The sequence below is a fragment of the Excalfactoria chinensis genome, chromosome 2 (genome assembly GCF_039878825.1).
Source record: "Excalfactoria chinensis isolate bCotChi1 chromosome 2, bCotChi1.hap2, whole genome shotgun sequence".
Lineage (NCBI taxonomy): Eukaryota > Metazoa > Chordata > Aves > Galliformes > Phasianidae > Excalfactoria > Excalfactoria chinensis.
Window position 1 is genome coordinate 137,462,653 of NC_092826.1, and position 20,477 is coordinate 137,483,129.

Genomic DNA, 20,477 nt, shown 5'->3' on the forward strand with positions numbered 1-20,477 from the left:
GAGACGTGGTTTAGTGGGAGAATGGTTGGGCCAGATGATCTTAGAGGTCTTTTCCAACCTTGGTGATTCTGTGGTTCTGTGATTTATGGATGCAGTGGAAGAGAACACATTCAGTCCACTTCCATCTGACTTCCAGGTATCTGTTTCTCATGAATCCATCGTCACCTCGTTAGTTACTGGGGGCTGGTGGTTTTCTGGTAACGTTTTGGGACATGCCTGCACCCTCATTGGCCATGTTTTGGTGACCTTGTGTGGCAGAAAGAGCTATGGGAAAAGGGTGTCAGTTTCCCAGTGGGATGACTGTCTTGGGGTGGGGGGAAAGGTTTACCACCACATTAGTATTTTGCTTCCTATTATGAGGGCATTCATTTTATTTTTCAGACTGCAGGTCATTGTGAAGGCCATATTCCTTACGGATCAGATTCATAGATGACATAAATTCATTCAGTCCCACCCGTGACAAAATTGATTGATATTTCCTGTGAATCTGGTCTGATATATTCTTTCCTTTGCCTATTTGTTCACCCTCTGGGGGTTTTATTTCCTTTTCTAATCTGTAGTCAGCAGTGTGTATCCTTTTGAAGACTGCAGTTTTCTTCTCTTGCATTTGGTGGGAGCTGATGACACTCGTTCCACTTGTGGATCAAGGCTGTGGAGTCGTTGTCACCAAAGCATTGTGAGAACTTCCTCGTTCAAGACAAAAAAGCCAAAGGTCTGAGGCGTCAAAACATCTGTCTCATTCAGGAAGTCAGTGATGTCATTGGACAGGCCAGTGGCTGCTGAAGTGTGCCCATACTGTTACCTATGTAGGTAACAGCAGAGTTGCTATTCTGTTGATGGTCTGAGAGGAGGGATTAGCCCTCTCTGTGCAGGGTAAGGGACAGAGCAAGGGCAGCCTGCCCCTTTACCACCCTGTATCTGCATGAAGGGGCCATTGGGTGCTGATGCTGGGTATCTTTTCCACCTGTAGCTGACAAAAAAGGGCAGACCCAGGGTTAGTCGAGAAAACACAATTATTACTTTTGATTAGGACTGCAGAAGCACCTCACAAACCTGTTGCTTCTTTTTTCAGAGTGACACCCTCAAGCTGGCCAAAGAGCTGTCGGACACAGTTGTCTACTGCAAGAGTGTTCATTTCAATGGCTTTGAGGACCCCAGCCACCCTCGGGCTTTCTATGAGATGTCATCGTTCACAGAGAGCAAAGCTCTGAAACTAGCTCAGGAGTCTGGTATGTACATTCTGCCTTGACAAAAGGCCATCCGATGTCCCAGTCCCCCATAAAGGGATAGCTAGTGGTGATTAAACATGAAGCACCCCAAAGCCGTACGTCACAGGCTGTTACCAAGAGGGGTATTTTCTGCAGGCAATTCACACTCAGCCAGACTAGACAGAGAAGCTGTATATACAGCAGCATCAAGAAAAAGTAGCTTCCGTCACTGAAAAGAACATCTTCTTCTCTTCTTCTTCTTCTTATTATTATTACTATTATTCTTTTCTGTAGGAAACAGTTTTATTCTTCATAACATCAGGCACCTGAGCCGGATATACCCTGCAGGCTGGAGGACAGATTCTTCCAACTACAGTCCTGTTGATCTGTGGAATGTCGGCTGCCAGATTGGTGGGTGCAATGGGGAGCTTGGAGAGGGTTTAACTGGCCAAAGTGAGGCTCTGGCTGGGGTAGATGATCAATTCCAGGCCAATTACAGGCAGAGAGGCTCAGTGACTGCTGGAAGAAATGAGCTCTTGTAACTACTAAGAGAGTCTTTCCTGCACTTTAAGTAGGCAGAGAAACAACCTGAGGAGGATTTATGGCTTTGCTTTAATTAATGGGTTTATCTAGAGGATGTGGTTGTTTGATTAGGTGACAAAAACTTCAACGCAGGACATTTTTTGACCCTCCTGCAGTAGGCAGTTGGGTGACTGAGATGGCCATAATGGCTTCTCCTGCTTCTAACATCTCTGAATGGAAGAAATCCTCAGGGCAAGCAGACTGTGAGGGGCAGAGCTTATCAATGCTCTTTGAAGCATGGAAAAGTCAATGTTTATGTCTATGAAGTGCAATTTCGTGTGAATAGAGTTGGTAGAAAAAGACTCTTATTGATTTATCTGAAAGTGACTGAGCTTATTTACATTGCAGTTGCCCTAAATTTCCAGACAGGAAGCACAGAAATGGATGTCTACCAGGGCCGGTTCCAGGACAATGGGTTTTCTGGGTATGTCTTAAAGCCGGAATTCCTCCGGGATGAGCAAACCAAATTCAATCCAAAATCCATCACAGAAGGAACATGGGGGACAAAGAAGAAGCTTCTGCTTAAAGTAAGAATAGAAGTCTGAAAATTTTCTCAGTAGTGTCCATTTTGGGGGGCTGTAGGTTGTACCTTCTTTTCCTGGTCCCACATGGACAATGTTATCCTAACGACTCATTTTCCACCATGGGTATAATTCTCAGTCCTGCATGGACTCTCATTCTCCAAGCACACACGTAATGTTTGGCAGTAGGAGAGGTAACTGACAGTATTTACTACAGATGAACATACAGTCGTGTTATAGATACGCGATCAGCATTCACCACTGTTACTTCCAAGTATCACTCGATCATGTTGGGGAGAGATAGAGAAGTTGCCTTTTTCCTGACAGTATTTCATTAGATGTTTTAGATTATTAAAGATTCCTCTCAAGAGTGTCTCAATGCTGGCTCTGAAAGACCAGCACCAGCAACAGGTCTTGTAATCCTGAAAGAGGAGAGGGAACAACTCTCTCCTGCTGGCATCCTGATCTTTTGTTCTGTTTCCTCCACAGATCATCTCTGGTCAGCAGCTGCCCAAAGTAAACAAAAGCAAAAACTCCATCGTTGATCCTAAGGTAACAATTGAGATCCACGGCATCCAACAGGATAACAACAAGAAGCAGACCAGAGTCATTGAAAACAATGGTAAGGGGTTTTCTTCCATGCTGGGATGCCCTGGGGCTGTAACCCTTTGGTTTCATGTAGCAGCATCTTCCTCATCAAGACCAGCTGCCCTGTGGTCTGCCCAGTGGCCTGCCCAGATACATCCAAATTTACTGACACAAAACAAATACACTAGGTGATGACGGCCTGCTTCAGTATAGAGACCCTAGCTGTACATCAGATTGATGTCCATATGGGGTTCTTCCATCTCTTTTATTTCTGGCCTGTTTGGGGACAGAACTTGCCTGCAAAACAACACCATCCAGCTGAGTTGTTTTGAGATTGGCTGCCAGATCTGCAGAGCTAGAGATTTGAGAGTCTGGGTCCATCTTCTCTATAAGGAGAAAGTGGAAGATAGCAATAATAACTCCCTTAGCCTTCTCCAGGCGGAAGAACTTGAGCTCTCTCAGCTTCTTCTCATATGTAATGTAGTCTGTGCAAAAGCAGAACATTTCCTATAGTTCACAAGCTTCTCACAAGGCATGGACACTGCATCTGCTCATTCTTTTGGTCAAAGCATCCCCAGTGCTAAATTAATGCACATCACAGCAATGTAGAAGATGAGGGAAGGAGGCCATAAGCCTGCTGATCCAAAGAGCCAGGCTCCTTCTTCACAGTCACACAGATACTTCACCTCCACATGGACCACATTTCTCATTGGTCACACATGGCCATGGCTTTCCTACATGCCATGAAAGTCAGAATGCTGTGGCTTTCAGCAGTAGTAGAGGGCAAGTTCAGTTTTCTCTTCTGTGAGAATAACCAAGGCAAGGGGAGTCTGAGAAATCAGCCCTCTCCCTCACAAACACGCACACAGGCATGGCTTTTGTGCATGGAATAAGAGCCAAGAACTAGAAAGGCAATGAGTATTTTCCTCCCTGCTAACATTGTTTCCCTTTTCCTCCTTCCCTGTTTGACTAAGTCTGGCCCAGTTCCGAAAGCTCACGGTCATTTCCTTTGCCTACAACCATTTTTATAATGTCTGAAGTGAAGGCTGTGTGAGGAACACTTTAGAGAGGCCAGGCCTATTCCTGAGGGCTGCTCAACTCACTTGGCCCCACTGCTGGGATGTGACTGGCAGGAGGGATACTAGAAGGATTCTGGAGGGGGAGGTACCCATTGAGAAGTAAACATCAATGTTGGAAAGGGCCAGCTGCAGAGATGGGTTTGCATTTCCAAACGGGCTGAGGTCTTGGCTATGACCATGCTTCAGCAACTGGTTTGATGGTGCTGGGGCTGAAGCAATGGGCTGAAGCTGCAGGTTGAGCCCCAGTTGTGCAGGCATGGAGCTCCAAAGGAGGTGAGAACCTGCAGGCTCAGCAGCTCTTGGTGTCTCACTGTGGCTCCGAGATGGGCTGAAAATCCCCCCAAAGATATCAGCACAATTAAATCTCCTGTCCTAAGGTTGATGACTTCCCTTTCAGTTCTGTGATTTCTTCTCTCATGGGACCAGTCACTCTTTTTTTTTCCCAAGGACGAGTGCGATCAGGAGCACATGTGTGTTATCAGAACAGTCCAGTTCTGTGTTCTTTACTAGGAGAGTGGTTAGGTCCTGGAACAGGCTGCCCAGGGAGGTTGTGGATGCCCCGTCCTTGGAGGTGTTCAAGACCAGGTTGGACAGAGCTCTGGGCAACCTGATCTAGTAAAGGCGTATGTTTGGTGGCCCTGCTAGGCAGGGGGGTTGGAACTACATGATCCTTGAGGTCCCTTCCAACCCGGGTCATTCTGTGATTCTGTGATTCTGTGATTCAGTTGATTTAATCCCGTGGAAGTCCAAATAAAATGCAGCAACCCAGCACAGATATTTTGCTATGGCAATATTCACAGACCCACCTGGAACCTTCAGAGCCAGCTGAAAGATCTCTGCCTCCTGTTGCATCACCTGCAGACCCTTTGTGACCAGCAGGCTTGAGCTGATGTTTAGCTGTCCTTGGGCTTCTGCTGTGCACAGGCTGTGCTGATGGCAGTGGAGTTTCGAACAGGATGTTCTCTTCTCCTGTTTGTTTCTGGGGAATGGTTTGTTAAAACTGCAGGGAACAACCACAGTGACCCAGAGGGGAAAGCACTGCGTTTTCTTTTTGTCTCTCATCTGACATGATGATCATGGCTTTGTTTTCTTTGTGAGTCTGGATCAGAAGCTCCTTACCCATGACAGAGGTGGGGCTAGTCTGGCTGTCTCAGAAACTGCCATTATGCAAGGTCGCATAAACCACTTTGTCCATTGACCTGGTGATGCTTTTTATCATCAGACGCTCCTCACTGCAGACAGGGAAACTGAGGCACTGAATTATGATGGATGGGTGCACCATGAGCACTCAGTGAGGCATAAAGCCCCAGAAAGCTGTCATAACATAAAGGCATGCGTTATACCTCCCCTCTTCTCCCTCTTGGTGGTCCATTGTGGAGCCAGCAGTTGGACTCAGTGACCCTTATGGGTCCCTTCCAGCTTAGGGTGTTCTATGATTCTGTGATTGGTCTGGGGTGGTAAAATGTTTCTGCTGGTCTAATGGCAAACTAAGATGCATGTATCAGCCAGTGAGAGCCTTTGGAGCAAAGCTGAGTTCAGCCCCCTTCTGCCTCTCGCTGCCTTCTGCAGATGCAGTGCTGAGGTCAGCAGCAAACATCCTAAGCTGAAGGATTTATTAATACCAGGTGTATTCATAAACAGTGGGAGCAACAATCTCAGCACTTCTTGCTTGTAAGCATCTCTTACCTCCATCCTTGCGTGTGAGCAGCTCTAATCTCCTTCCTTGTCTATGTTGTTCAGGCTTCAACCCGAATTGGAATGAAGAGTTTACATTTGACATAGAGATCCCTGCACTTGCCCTGGTCCGGTTTGTGGTAGAAGACTTTGACATGTCAACCAAGAATGACTTCATTGGGCAGTATACCGTTCCCTTCACCAGTCTGAAGCAAGGTAAGGCCCTGCTCCCCATTACATATACCCACTGACTGCTTTGGGAATCTCCTGTGTCGAACATAAGAGGTCCAGAGCCCACCACACCTTGGGTTAGAACTTGTCCTTGCTCTGTGGTCTGAGCAAGATGACAGATGACTTACTGAGCAGCTGTTGTCACTGGTGGCCTTGGGTGTGTTGTGTTACCAGTGCCCAATGCCATGCCTCCCTGACCTACCTATTCTGTGGGACATGGGGAACAAAGGGGTTTCAGGAACAGGGAAATGTCATTGCAGGGTCTTGGCGAGTGCTAGGAAATGTCTTTCTGACAGGACTAAAGGCCACTCTCCATCTGTGCCCCTTCTTCCAGGTTACCGCCACATTCACCTTCTGACCAAGAACGGAGACCCGTACTCCTCCTCCACCCTCTTTGTGTATGTCAACATCCAGGACTGTGATTAGCAGCTCAGCTCTTCCAGGGTGCGCTGGACCATCTTATAGACCTAGAAGGAACTCAGCATGTGTTGTCTGCCAATGTCAGGGTCCCATCCAAGCCCTGGTGCCTTCTCCAGAGCAGCACACGGTGCCTGTGGGGACCTGATGTGAAACAGCCATCAACTCCCTCCCTCCTGCGAGTTGGAAACATCCTAATGCTGCTGTTGAGATTAATCCTTTTGTACCTGTCCAACCAATCCAGCTGTGTTTTTGAGTTCACTTTATATAGTGTGGTTTTTAATTCTGCTTTTAGTAAGAGGATAAAGACTTCTTTTTAGCGAATTACAGCTCCTGGTTTAGGTTTGGACACACGTTTGGACAAAATACTTAACATCTTAGCAAGAAAAGCCCACCTTGGCACTGAAACCAGTGGGCAGATACCAGGTGACTTCTTGCAAATTCAAATGTCAGCCATCCTTTACCATATGAAGTCTTAGAGGACACGATTCTCCTTTTATCTGTTACAGATTAAAACAAGAAAGCTGCATTACAAAGGGCCGTGTTATATAACTTGACTTTCTTTTTGTATTATAATAAAAAATACATGAATACTGCTCTGCTTTGTGTGCCAGGCTTCCAACCAGGTCGCTTTGCATTCAGAGCCTGCCTCTTACCCTGTGAAGGAGAACAGAACTGCCGAATGGCAGGTTTCCCTCTATCCCAAAGTGAAACCCACTCAGAGGGACCTCAGAGGATATCTTTTGGCCATGAGAGTGGAAATAAATACACTGAACTGACAGAAGGGCTTTTTTCTTTCGTTTTCTTCTTCGTGTGTGTGGTAAAAACTTGTTTTGTTTTTATAGGAAAATCTCTTTTTTAACCCAGAGGAAGCAGTGGTAGGAACAGTTTTAAATGTTAGCTTGGTCCCATTGCACTGCAGAGGTAACCCAGCAGAAGCAGACTAAAGAGTTTTGAACAACGCAGTATTTATGGCAAAAGGTTGTTTGTTTTTTTTCCTAGCACAACTATGGAGTTAAGTGAATGTTGTTGAAATAAAATAATATATATTTTGAAGCTCCGATGATGTTACTAACACTGTGTTAGACTATTAAAAAAAAGAAGTCTGGAAAAGCCCAGTTACTTGTCACTGTTTGCCTCTTTGGCTTACTCGAATGCAACACTCATGAACTTGGAAACATACCCACTAAGCTGTCAGTCTTCCTTGGGTTTGCATGGCTGGCATTGGGGTTGGGGTGGGCTGCTACCAAAATGGTTCATTTCCTTTGAAACCAATTCCACTCCACTTTCTGAGTCTAAAATAATGTGGATTTAGTCATCATTGGGCCCGCTGCATAACAGATCTTCCTTCAGTCCAACCTGGAGTTTATTATGCTGCAGTAATTGTTGGACAAACTGATTTTTCCTCCTCACTATGATAATCTGTGATGTTGTAAAGCATTGCCAGATTAAACGTGAATTATATCCACACCCAAAAGGCTGAAATGGAATTAATTGCCAGCAGCAGAAAGAGTCTGCGAGCAGCACAGGCCTCTGAGGCAGATCTGGGAGCCCTAGAGTGGTGATATGAGCCCCTTGTCTGAGGGCAAGGGCTATGAGGGGTGGCTGAGGTCCTCATGGGTCCCTTCCAACTTAGGATATTCTGGTTCTGATAAACGTCATGGCAGCAGGAACCAAAGCAACATGGAACAAATTGGCCTCATCTTCTTCATCTGGCTGGATTCCTGCTGCTCTCCATTCAATTATGTGATGCTCATTAGGCCTGTAGGCAAGGCAATAGGTGAAAACTGCTGCATTTTATCAAAGAAGCATGGCTTGGGTTGGAGGGGACCTTAAAGATCACTGAGATCCAACTTCTCTACCGAGGGCTGGTTGCCTCCCACCAACTTGAGCATCTCCAGGGATGGGATACCCACATCTCTCTGGACACATTATGAAGTAGCACATGTAATTCATTAATATGGGAGCTGGCAGCAGCACACCACAGCAGGGCACCATAAATATGGTACATTGCCACTTGCAGCTGTGCTGATAGTGGTTGGTGCAGAGAAAATGTGCAGTGGTTGTATCCATCATGAGCACAAAAGGAGCCATGGCTCTGCAGAGCTTTTCTCTGCCACCATCCTATCCCATACACTGATCAAAGACACTTCCAATGCTGCTGTTGGCTGTTTATTTGGAATCATCAATCAGGCTGGAAATGGAGTAAAGCTTTAAAACCACATTGTTTGTTTTTTTTTTTAACATACATTTTTCCTCCTCTCATATACAGTTGCATCCCTTCGTCACTCTTACTCACGTTCCCCCCTCCAATCTCATTGAGCTCAATGTGGAACCAGCACCCTCAGCCCATGGACATCACAGGATGGAGCCCTCCAATGGGACACACTCTGCTTCAGGTCATCCTCCAAACCCTCCTGGCTTCATCAAGGCTCTGCTCTGTGCCCTCATGCTTACCCACACCCAGTCACTCAGCAAGGCCAGGTGAGATTGGAGATGCAGAGTCTTGTTGGGCAGTCAAAATCAACAGCTGCACCTAGCCCCAAATCTCATCACCTTTTTGAAACAGAACAGCTAATAAATACACTCTAAATACGTATGAGCATTTTATTTTCCTCCAACCCAGGTTTCTTAGTTGTTTTACCTGTGTTAGGCTGTGCACGTTAACCTATAATTGATTCTCACTGGGTTTTGGTGAGTAGCTTTTCTGCAGGCTGAGAAGGTGCTGAGCTGGCCAGTTGCATTCCATGGGCTACCCCAGCACACATCTGGCTACTCCATTCCCTTTTCCTGACCCCAGAGCTCCCCATCATCCATCCCCCAGGACTTTCCCCTTCTCTCCCCATCCAGAATTCACATAACAGCTGCAAGTTGCCATTATCTTACCTAATTCTTAACTTTTACAAATGGAGGAGGATCTCAATCTTGCAGACGTGTCAAACTGCAAAAGGGTGAGGAAAGAAGAGGCTACAATGCAGACCATTTGTCTTCATGTCTGTCGGCAATAAGGTGTTCGAAAGAGGCAAAAAACATAATGCAAATCCATTCCTGCAAAACATTTTGCCATTCCCTGATCAGTGGCTGCTGGATTAACTGCATTGGAGCTTGGCCTGATTGAGATGTCGGGTCGGATTCGTTGAGCCAATGTCTGTGCTTCTTCCCTGCATCTCCTAAGAGAGAAGGGTTGTTCCCAAAGTTGTTGGATGCCGGGCGGCCCCTGCTGTCTCAGAAGAGTCCACATTGCTTCTTCTCATTCTGCTGCTTCCATTTGGGCATCTGGTAGAACTCTTGTTTAGACTTCCCAAAGATCTCGTGGAAATCAGCATCAGAGAGATAGTACTGCAGCAGGAAGAGAGAGCAAGAGGAGGTCAGCCTTGGCTTGTGCAAAGGCTGGGACAACTCCATTCAGCCACATCCCTTCCTTGCTATGCCAGAGCTGAGCCCTGACCCCAGGTGAACTGCTCCTGCCCTGCTCTCTGTCCTCATGGTGGGAAATGGAATGTCCTGTTCCTCATCCTACTTTCCAGAGTGCCAGAGGAATAACAGCCCAACAACAGGAACAACAGTCCTGGTTGTGAGGGGTTATAGCATGCTCTGGTGAGAATTTGGTCCCTGCTAATCATACTCAAGCCAGAGCAATTAATGCTGCTTCTGAGAAATTCTGTTGGCTTGTTTTGAGTAGTTTCTCAAGCCAGTAATTCACAGTGAAAGCATCTCCCCTTGGCTTAATTCCCCCCCCCCCAAATATTCCACTTGAAATATTCACTCCCATTTCTGGAAAGACAAAACGTTTTGTAGATAGTAGACATTTTGGGTAAAAAAAAGGACCTGCACAGCCCAGCTGACACATAACTCTTTCCACACGGGCACTGCTGAAGTGCAGAGCTGCTGGCCCAGTAGGATATCAGCCCTCTGGCTCCAGGTGTTGGCCAGGAGATCAGCTGGGGCAAGAAACTGGTCAAGCATGGGTTGTAGAGAATAGGAAGCAGCCCTGTGTCCCTCCCATCAGCTTGTTTGCACTCAGCTACAGATGTTGGCAAAATTAACTTTTCTTCCACTAGAAAAACAAACAAACAAACAAAACCAAAACTACAAAAAAGGAATGTTTTAACTACAGTAAAACTACCACAGTTTCATCCCATTTCTTCATGAGACCTTGGTACCCAGCTTCCATCTCCCTGAGCCTGAGGTAGGACTAAATAACCTGATGTGTTGCCTCATGTAGCCTACAACTAAGCTCCTGGTTAAGCTACAAGGGCATAAAACCAGCAGTGCCGTCACCTCTTTTTTAGTGGGATCCACTCCTTCTGGAAGTTCATCCACAGCCTTGTTCATCAGCACCTCTCGGGAGTAAACTCCCTTGTCATTGGGCACTGTGAAAGGGCTGCCGTTGGCGCTGCTATTGGCGTAGCTGCCGCTGTCATTGTGGTTGAGGTGTGTTTTGTACTCCGGGGAAGAGCCTGATGTGCTTGAACCGGCCAGATTGGTCATGCTGAGGGTTCTTTTGCTCAGGCTGATGTTGTTCAGGTCCTGCAAAACGGAGGAGAACATATCAAGAGAAACAGCTCTGGCAGAGCAAACTGGGGGCTACCTCTGCATCCTTCTGTTGGGGCTGAAGGGATTGTCCTGGCACAGGCTATCTGCTGGTCCGCTGCTTTGGAGAGCCAAGCAACAAAGAGAAAGACAACTCTAGAACAACAGCCCAGCGCTTCCATCAGTATTATATCAAGCTGCTAGGACTGTTAAAAACACAACCCCAATGGGAGACCTTAGAAATAACAGAAGATGTTTATGGTAGTCTCATTTTTCCCAAGGCAGGGAAAAGTACATGTGGGAGCACGGAAGGTAAGACCAGATGCAACCACGTCTCAAACTTTTAAATTAGAGGCATACTTATACCTATGCTGTTATCTTTCCCATTCAAAGCCCTTCCACTACCTTCCAGCCTTCTTCCTGCTGTTGTCCCAGGCAGAACTGATCCCATGTGACTGCTATGTTTGGAACCTTTGAGATGCTGTGCTCTCTTTCTGGGACCTCCCATTAGGTTGTGTCCTGCTTGACCAGGAGCCCCACGTCAGAGGCCTCTGGTGATACAGCTCTGTAAACTCCTCATACAACTCTTAATTGCATACATTGTATTTATGGGTTATTAATGACATTTCTCTCTGCTTTCCACTGAGGAGAACACCTCTGATCCTGACAGCTTGAGGTCCCCATGCCTACTCTGATCACTATGGCCTCTCCTTCATGCAAACAGCCAGGGGGACGTGGTGATGTTTAAGCTCAGGTATTTCCCACCTCTGGGGTCCAGTAGCCACTCACCACCGTGATCTCAGATAGAGCTGATACATCTCCTAAGCTGTTCTTCATCTCCTCATAGGATTTGCCATCCTGAAAGTAAAGAGAGCTGTGAGAAGCACAGGTCAGCGTTAGGGGTCAACACCTGTTGGGGGTCAACCCAGTGTTGACCGCGGAGGTGGCAGTTGGGGTATCCCTTAATCCCCAGTCCTAGAATGGAGAGATTCTGAGCTGTCACTTGAAAACAAATAAATGGATAAATAAGAGGTCATATTAAAAAAAAAAAACAAAAACAACCAAACAAATTTTAGTGCCATATGTGACCAGGTTTCTCTTATATCCCAAAAAAGGAACATGCTATATATATTGGCAAGCAGATGACTGTGCTTTCCAAAGCAGCCAGGAGATGTCAGTTCTTAACAGCACCATCCAGCAGAGATCCCCAACTAGAATGAACAACAGAAACACATGCACTGCAGCACAAGCAGATTTAGACCCCAAATGGAGCAATGAACACACACACACACCCCAGATGTTTCTGGGATGTTCACAGTTTGGATTACTCGTCTGTAGCTGCTAAAGCAGCCTATGGGGGATACTTATAGAGTCATGTATTCTGTAAGCTGCCTCTTTGTTTTTCAGCAGTTCCCCAGAAGAAAAAAAGAATATCAAGTTTTGACTGCAGTTCTAAGCATCAACATCGTTTAAAGGGTCGGTGCTCTGGGAATCATCTGTCATTAACCCAGCTGGTAAGGCAGACTTTCTGCCATCCCACTGACTGCAAAGAAGGATGATGCAAATTCAGCTGTGGGAGAAACACGTCTTTGTATGAGACCCCATTGGTACCTCCATCCCATTGCCCTGCTCCAGTGTGGGACTTATCCACAGCATGTTGGATAACCAGAAGAGGAGACTGCTCAGGAAGCAGCTGAACACCAACCTTCATGCAAAACACCATACAGAAAAGGGACAACCATCGGCAGCCCAGCACGGGAGGGTTTCAAAGAACACCAGTTTGGAGCAACTTTTCCTTTCCTAAACTGTGCACACCAGTGCCATCGGGTGGCAGGAATTTGGGTGCAGAGCCTTGACAGGATTGCTTCTGCTGTGAATCATAGAATCATTAAGGTTGGAAAAGACCTCTAAGGTCATCTGATCCAACCACCAACATCACCACCATGCCCACTAAACCATGTGGTAGCTCAGATCTATTAACCATTGAAGCTCCTCCAAGTTTCCATTTCCATGTTTGTAAATCAGCTTTTGAGAGGAAGCCTTGTAGATAGGGACCAATGGTCTCTCATGGGAATGCTCACCATGCTCACATCTTACATCTCAGTTTGCCCTTATAGATGGGACAGATATTTTCCTTCTGTATTTTGAAAAACGAACACTTTTATTTTCAATTGCTTTCATGATGTGGAATATTTTGTTGCCACTCTGAATTTGATTTTATTATTAGCAGCCCCAAAATGTATTTTTGGCTGAAATCACACACCTAGTTTGTAGCCTAATCTCCTTAAAAGAAAAATACAGGTGTTGTGAATTTAAACACATTTACTTCTATTTGCAAAAGCCCGTTTCACCAAACAGGTATTCTCTGCTGAGATGTGAAGCTCTACAGAGATACTGTACATGTCCCATCCCTGGAGGTGCTCAAGGCTGGATGGGGCCCTGGGCAGCCTGATCTGGTGGGTGACAACCAGCCTATGGTAGGGGCTGGAACTGGGTGGGCTTTAAGGTACCTTCCAACTCAATACATCTATGATCCTATGTGATAAGAGAGGTTTTGCTCCACACACCATACAGGATATGGCTCATTGACAGTGACACCCTTTAAGCACTGCTGAGCACACAAGCATCCCAGGGCTTTTCCAGCAACTTACACTCCATTTGTAGGGGTCCCAAGCATTGAACCATCCTGTGAAGTTGAGGGGCTCACAGCCCTGCTTCACCAGTATGATTGGAGTTGCCAAGTCTCTCCCTGCTGGATGGGTCTTGAGATACTCCTTAGCTGAAGCAACTGCCTCATTCCTCTCATACGTGTTGGAGGCTTTGCCAACCCATAGGAAAATCTGCAATGGGAGAACGTGTTGAAGATCAGCGAGCAGGCAGGACCTGTGCAGACACAGCTGTTTGTTCTCTCGTGACAAATGAAATGGAGAGAAGGCTGCAAGTCTTGTTTGCCAATAGACCCCTGGGATTTTCACCTCAGATTTATTTCCAACCAAGAAAGATTTTGCTTTTGAGACAAGCACAAAGCATAAACATTTCAGGGAGCAGCTCTCTTATATTTCCAGGTAGTTAAACCCAGTACTTGTATGGTCAAAAACTCAAATGCCCTCAGAGCCCTTTAACAAGAACAAGTTCTCATCATCATACTGGGATGTGAGGAAGTGTTCTGGGTGCCACCCCCTGGTGTGAGCCCACAAAAAAGATGGATGCAGGCACAGCTCATTTTGCGTAAGGGCAGGGCATGGACCTGGTGTCCTCCTGAAGCATCTGCCCATCCTACTCCTGTGATGGGACGGCAAAGACAAACTTCATCTAGATCAACCCTTGCACAGGTGAAGGTGGATTAAGGTTGTCTGTGAGGGGAATCCTGGCTGCTGCCCCCTCTCTGGAGCACAAGCAGTCTGTCATGCAGATAATGCCCCACTGGACTTCCAGACCTGAGCACAGGTTGTTCTCAGTTACCACTGAGAAAGGGGAGCCAGTGCCTTCAGTGTCATGTTCAATGATGGACTCTGATGAACTAAGCCATAACCTGTTTGAAAATATGTCTGGAAGGGAGGGAAGGTGGAGTCTGAGCTGACCTCTTCCCAAGTGTCCAGTAACATGACATCGTCTTCATCCAAGTCTTCCTGGCAGAAATCCACCACCTCTGTCATGATGAACCGACCCGTCTGGTTGGAGCACTCAAAGAGGCGAGGCTGGTAGTGTGTGATTCGCTCTTGAAACCTTCCTCGTGCATGGCAGGGAGAAAAAGCAAGAGAGATGGAAATCCTTCCCTTGTGGTTTAGCATTAGGCTACTACTACTACTCGTGTTCATGATGGATGAGGTGGGGACATGGCAACACACATCTGAGGGCCTGAAACTCTGTGCACAGGAGGATGCAAGGGTGGAAGTCACACCGATCACCTGGTTGCAGAGGAATGCATTTCATGCCCAGAGGGTTGGAGAAGTTTGAGTTGTTTGAATGCCAATTCAACTTCAAAAGGTCGGTAATGGATGGAAATGGACTGTGTGGGTCAGATAGCCCTTATGACAAGATAGGAGGCAGATTTACTGTGGGGAAATCCATCCAAACCAAGACCCAAAACCTAGACAGGAAATACCACAGTGTGTTTTCTAATTATTTCCACATCCTCACCAAAGGCAGCAATGGGTCGGAATGCTCCCAAAAGCTTGGTTTGACACACAGTGCTTACCCATCTTCCTGTAAGGGTTTGATCTTTTACTTAATGTTTCCTAGCCAACCCCAGAGGAATGATCGGCTTACTATTACCTCTTTTCACTGGCATAAGGGGCTTTGCCTCCCAGGGCCTCCCAGAACTCTGCTGGCTCCTGTCCTTCCAAAATGGTGTGCTTGTCCCTCCTGGAGACAATGTCAGCCACCATCTTTGCCATCTCCCTCTCATCTCCGCTGCAGCCCTGGAGTTCAGGACATAAAATTGAGGCTGAGTTAGTGTCAGACTAGAAAAACTTACTGCGGGGCCAAGATACTTTGACCATACACCACTGCTCCATAGAGTCTCAGACCTGTTATTGAGGGTTTCACCTGAGCTGGTCACTTGGAATCTATGACCAGCTCCATGGCCCCACAGGTAGGGGACTCAAGACCCACACCAGCTATTTCAGCTCCCCGTGGCTGTGTCTTCTGAGCCCATGGCAGTCTCACCTTCCCACACCACAGGTAGCAGACTTGGTTGGTTGTCAGCAGGAAGACATCATTGGAGTTGAGAGAGGAGGCCCGGGCTGGCACCTCTGTGGCCTTGGTGTTCATCTCATTTGTGCCTCTCACCTGGAAGAGGCGGACTGCTGGCTCAGGGGTGCTTTTCTGGGACCGGCTTGTGCCACCCTGGATGGAAACAAAGGAAAACACAGTGTTGGGAGGTGAGGGCTCAAATCCAGGGTGTATCTGGTTCAAGGAAGAAGACTTTGTGGCTCACAGCCCTCCCCACAGCAACACCATAGAATCATAGACACATAGAATGGCTTGTATTGGAAGGGATCTTGAAGATCATCCATTTGCAACCCCTGCCATGGACTGGTTGCCACACACCATGTCAGGCTGCTTAGGGCCCCATCCAGCCTGGCCTTCAGCATCTCCATGGATGGGACATCCACAGTTTCTCTGGGCAGCCCATGCCAGGGCCTCATCACCCTTTGAGTAAAGCATTTCTTCCTAATGCCTGAACTAAATTTATCTTCTTTTTAGTTTAAAGCCATTCCTCCTTGTCCTATCACTATTAAAGCAGCTCTTGTAAAACTCAGGATTAACTCCAACGTTGCTTCCATCTCACCAGAGACTTCTTCAGGGCTGTAAAAATGGGAATCAGCCTCTCTTTGTCTGTAGGGTGAAAAGACTTGAAGATGCTCTACCAAAATGGCAGCCCTATGGGCACCCACAAAGGGAGAGCTGAAAATATTCCACCACTTCCCTCTGCCAGCCCATGCAAAATCTGAGGCTCCTTTCATGAATATCAGTCTGGTTTTTTTAACTATTTCTCTAACTGCTGCCATTCCACCACTGCTTTCACCTTCCATTGTCCACTCTCATAAAGCCGTGTTACCTCGTATATGATCAGCTTGCCCTTGAAGATTGCCAGGAAGTGTGCCGGCTCCTTGCCCATTGTCACGCGCACCTGCACAGCCTCATCCCCATACTTCTTGTCCAGCTCAATGGCATTGAGGGCACAGGCAGTGATTTCATCCACAGAGGCATGGCGACCCTTGGGGAGAAGAGATATCACTGTCAGTGAGATGCGATGAAGGGTATAAAGTCTTATGTATGCTATCATGAGATGAGAGTTGAAACTATGCGACTTCAGGAGTTTGAATCTTCAGGAGCTGGAGCCTCAAAGGACAATCTGAGGGACTGCAAAGTTTGATGCCAACATACAATCACAGAATCATTAAGATCTGAAAGACCACTAAGATCATCCAGTTCAATCACATCAGTAGTCCATGTCCCCCAGTGCCACATATACCCTTTTCTTGAACACCTACAGGGATGGTGACTCCTTCAGCTCCCTGAGAAGCCTGTGTCAATGTCTCACCAACACTGTAAGCCCCATAGTCCTTTACCATTTCTGTCTGACATTGCTGATCCTAGTCTGGACTCGGAGCATACACGCTGCCTACAGAACAGAGCTTGGGCTATTTCCACATGGACACAAGTTCTTCCAGATGACTGGCTTGGGGGTTTTGTGCACAACTGTTCCCTTTGGTTTTTGGCTTCTAGAAGACACAGCACAATCTCCTCTGTTCCAATCTGACTTACCTGCCACATGTAGAGGACATAGTGAGGCCGGCCAGATCTGAGGTAGGTGTACAGGACCAGGTAGCAATCACCTCCATAGAACTGCCCATATGTCTTGGGATCCACTGGCTGCATTTGCAGGTCCTCAATTCTCCACACCTAGTGTGAGAAATACACCAGTAAGCAGCAGGGTACTCAGTGTAAGGACAGAGTGCTATGGGCACAGACATACTTGTGGGGGAGGAAAGGTGAGTGCATGTTCACAGTTCATACAGCTGCTGTGTGTGTGAAAAGGCAGAAAGGTTTGGAAACACAGTTATTTGCCAAAGGATCTGTCTCACCTCTATGTCCCCAGAGGCATCATCCACCATCCTCTGCTCAGCAGCCAGCTCTGGTCTTGCATGGAGCTGTGTGGTGTCAAACTTCACCTGCTCCACCTTGGCTGCATGCAGCACAATAAAAGCAAGAACCCAGTAAGTGCACGGTGACATACAACCCCTCCACATCAGCCTCATGAAGAAACACAAGCACACAATCATTATAAACATAATAACAATTTGGTCTGTGGTTGTATGAAGCCAGACTTGCCTAAAAACGCATAATTGTTTTCCAAATGTATACATTTCTATCATTTTTAGATGTTTCTTTCAGAAATAGAATGACCACATTTCTCCAACTCATAGAGAAGGCAGTATTTATGGATAGCAAGGAGAGAGAGAACTTGCAGAGGAAAGAGATATTTGCAGCTTTAAAGATATTAACAATGGAGGCACTCAGCATCTCTGCCACTTCTGTCTGTCATCAGCAAGATTTCTCTCTTTGGTGTTGTTTACTCTTCGGAGTTAATGCATTGCAATATGCACTTCAGCAGCATGATAAATAGGGGCTCCATTTACACAAATACAGAACGATTCCATTGACGTCAGGAAGATCTTGGGTGGGTGCCAGTGTAAATGAAGGCAGAACATTGTTGAGCACTTCCTTATCAGGTTCATCATTAGCTCTAGCTGAAGAAAATTAAGAGGTTCTGCAAGTGTGAATTTTTTACATACGTTTTTTCAGAGGAGATCTGCCCAACTCCATGTTTGGAACATGAGGCAGTTTGGTCCTTTTAAGAAGCTCTCTGCTTCTATATGGTGGAAAGTACGGGACACGAGAAGGATGCACACCAGACTTTCAAAGTGCTGAGGATGGGGGGCAGCCAATGTGAATAGTGTTCCCTTGGCTCTATAGCTTATCATGGACAGCAGAGTCAAATACAGGGCAAATTGTGTCGCTGAAAACAAACTCACCAGTTTTGCCAACAGTATAGACTTTGCCCAGCCCCTGCGTTTCATCCTTTTCTGTCCATCTCTGGAAGAGCTGTTTGAACATAGCTGACTCTGCACCATCATTGATCACTTCAATGTTGGTGGAGGGAGAATAGCCTTTGGCTTGGATAAAACCCTAAGGGGTTGAAAAGAGACATTAGTGAAGACACACTGAGCTTTGCGTAGACACGAGAAGAAGAAGGATGAGGGCCTGAAAAGCAAACCTCCACCTCCAGTTGAGCACAGCAGCATAACCAAGGTCAGGATTCACCCCAAGATAAAAACACATGCACTTAGACTAGCAAAGATACCTACAGACATTCTATTCATGTACACCTGTATTCAATACACCTGTATTCAGCGAGCTATCCCCCAGGAGGCTACTCACCTGGACGACATCCTAAACTTAATCTCTGCATGGCACCTGATTTTCTAAAAATCTCACATGGTAAGTCTAACAAACAGCCTTGCTATGACAGAGAATATCTCAGCCCTACAAACAGCTTCTGGTGGCGGATCCAGGTCTGGAGCTGGTGAGCAGATATAGAACTAGGCCCGTGGACTGAGTTTGCTTTTCTCCCAGCTCTCTGACCTTCTCTAAACAAGAATCTTGTTCTCCCTTAAGCATGATAGAGAGCTTGTATGTCAAGGAAGGAATGCAGGCAGTTACCCCAGAGTGCAATCTGCTCTGAAGGGATAAAAGCTACAAAAGTCGCTTTTCTTTTTTTTTTTCCTCCTTTTTCTTCCTCAAAACAAATTATATCCATGAAATAGAGCTGCCATTGAGTTAAGAGAGCGCTTCAACAGAGGTGTCTGATATAATGTGATAAGGATGAAAATGATCTGCGTTCTGCCCGCCCCAGTGTCAAAGTCATCGCTTAGTTTTTGAGATCTGCTCTTGTGTTTAGCTCAGCAGACTCCAGGAGGACCCAGAGGTACAGTGCTGACAGTCAGGGCTTGGGAAGGAGCCTGAGTGTGGGCTTCAGAGCATTCATCTGCTGTAAACACTGTAGCCACACACTACCCCCAGGGAAAAGCAGAGCAGATGGTCTTCCCATCCCTCCCACCTGCCGCGTGCTGAAAGAAAAGAGATATCTTTTGTTCTACATTTGTAGCCCAGGGCCAGAATTTGCAGAGCTGATTGCCTATAAGAAGCAGCTGAGTTCAGCTTTTGAAAGGAAAGGCAGAGGATTGTGAGGTGTTTTCAGCTGGAGTTTGTCTAAGCTTTTCTTCTCTGAGACAACAGGTGCAAGTGGTAATGAAGCCAGGTATCTCCAGGTAAGATCTTATTGAAGGTGGAGCCACTGAAGTTCAGTATCTCCAAGGAAGATCTCGCTGATGATGAAGCTGTTTATGGTCTTCACATAAATCAATAGATGAATTAAAAACAAAGTTCTCCATTATTATTCACTTCCACATGCCAAGTGACATGAAATACTACCAAATGCCTTCTACACCCAGGCTCCCGTGAGGCCAGCTTTGAATGTGCTGAGGTGTGCTCTACCAAGTGGAAGAGCCCTGTGCCAGCTTCCAATTCACATGTAGAAGCTGGGCCCAAACCCCTCAGTTCTGTGGAAAATACCATTGCCTGTAATGGACTTGGGGTTGGTGCTGGTAGCACCTACATATCCATTTTTTGTTGTTTTTTTTTCAGAGAGCCCGAGTCATCAAATTCCCCACTGACTTGCTCAGAAGTATCACACTCAGTTGGGAACACGAGGCATGCCTTTCTGGTCTGTGCTGCCCTGGACAATAAGAGATGCTGTTTAGCAAGCACACGTGAGAGTTGTGACTATCTGCAGTGTGATCCCTTCATTCTCCCCAACAGTATGGGATCACAGATGTTACAGAGATCATAAGAGCCTCCTCCTTTTAATATCTGTTCATTGACCATTAATTGGTCTATTTCCTTCTGAACCCAGCTGATGCATTCTGCCTCCACCACCTCTTGAAGGAGTGGATCCCAGAAGTTTCCCACTCACTGTGTCACATATAGTATTCCCTTCTGCTTCTTCTTTCCTGTAATCAGTTTCCTCTTAGATCACAGTGAGATCTGATGAATAACAATTTCATGTTATGTCA

At 46.5% G+C, this 20,477-nt stretch overlaps 2 protein-coding genes across 4 annotated transcripts in view; one reads left to right on the top strand and one right to left on the bottom strand.

Moving 5' to 3' along the window:
- PLCD1 (phospholipase C delta 1) overlaps nt 1-7,084 on the top strand; it is a 44,932-nt gene extending 37,848 nt beyond the window's left edge. For both annotated transcript variants that reach the window (XM_072329890.1, XM_072329889.1), the window contains exons 10-15: nt 1,073-1,229; nt 1,503-1,619; nt 2,139-2,317; nt 2,801-2,933; nt 5,719-5,868; nt 6,218-7,084. In XM_072329890.1, coding sequence (XP_072185991.1) covers nt 1,073-1,229; nt 1,503-1,619; nt 2,139-2,317; nt 2,801-2,933; nt 5,719-5,868; nt 6,218-6,309 — 828 coding nt within the window. In that variant the 3' untranslated portion in view covers nt 6,310-7,084. The remainder of the gene's footprint in view (nt 1-1,072; nt 1,230-1,502; nt 1,620-2,138; nt 2,318-2,800; nt 2,934-5,718; nt 5,869-6,217) is intronic.
- Nucleotides 7,085-8,457: 1,373 nt separating this feature from the next.
- The window catches only part of VILL (villin like), a 32,076-nt gene continuing 20,056 nt past the window's right edge, over nt 8,458-20,477 (bottom strand). The window contains exons 10-20 of one of the 2 annotated variants that reach the window (XM_072328409.1): nt 18,378-18,531; nt 17,427-17,527; nt 17,107-17,244; nt 16,397-16,555; nt 15,502-15,681; nt 15,109-15,254; nt 14,415-14,559; nt 13,485-13,673; nt 11,623-11,691; nt 10,582-10,830; nt 8,458-9,639 (exon numbers count right to left, since the gene is read on the bottom strand). In XM_072328409.1, the coding sequence (XP_072184510.1) occupies nt 9,526-9,639; nt 10,582-10,830; nt 11,623-11,691; nt 13,485-13,673; nt 14,415-14,559; nt 15,109-15,254; nt 15,502-15,681; nt 16,397-16,555; nt 17,107-17,244; nt 17,427-17,527; nt 18,378-18,531 (1,644 nt within the window). In that variant the 3' untranslated portion in view covers nt 8,458-9,525. The remainder of the gene's footprint in view (nt 9,640-10,581; nt 10,831-11,622; nt 11,692-13,484; nt 13,674-14,414; nt 14,560-15,108; nt 15,255-15,501; nt 15,682-16,396; nt 16,556-17,106; nt 17,245-17,426; nt 17,528-18,377; nt 18,532-20,477) is intronic. The other variant, XM_072328410.1, reaches the window with a different exon arrangement.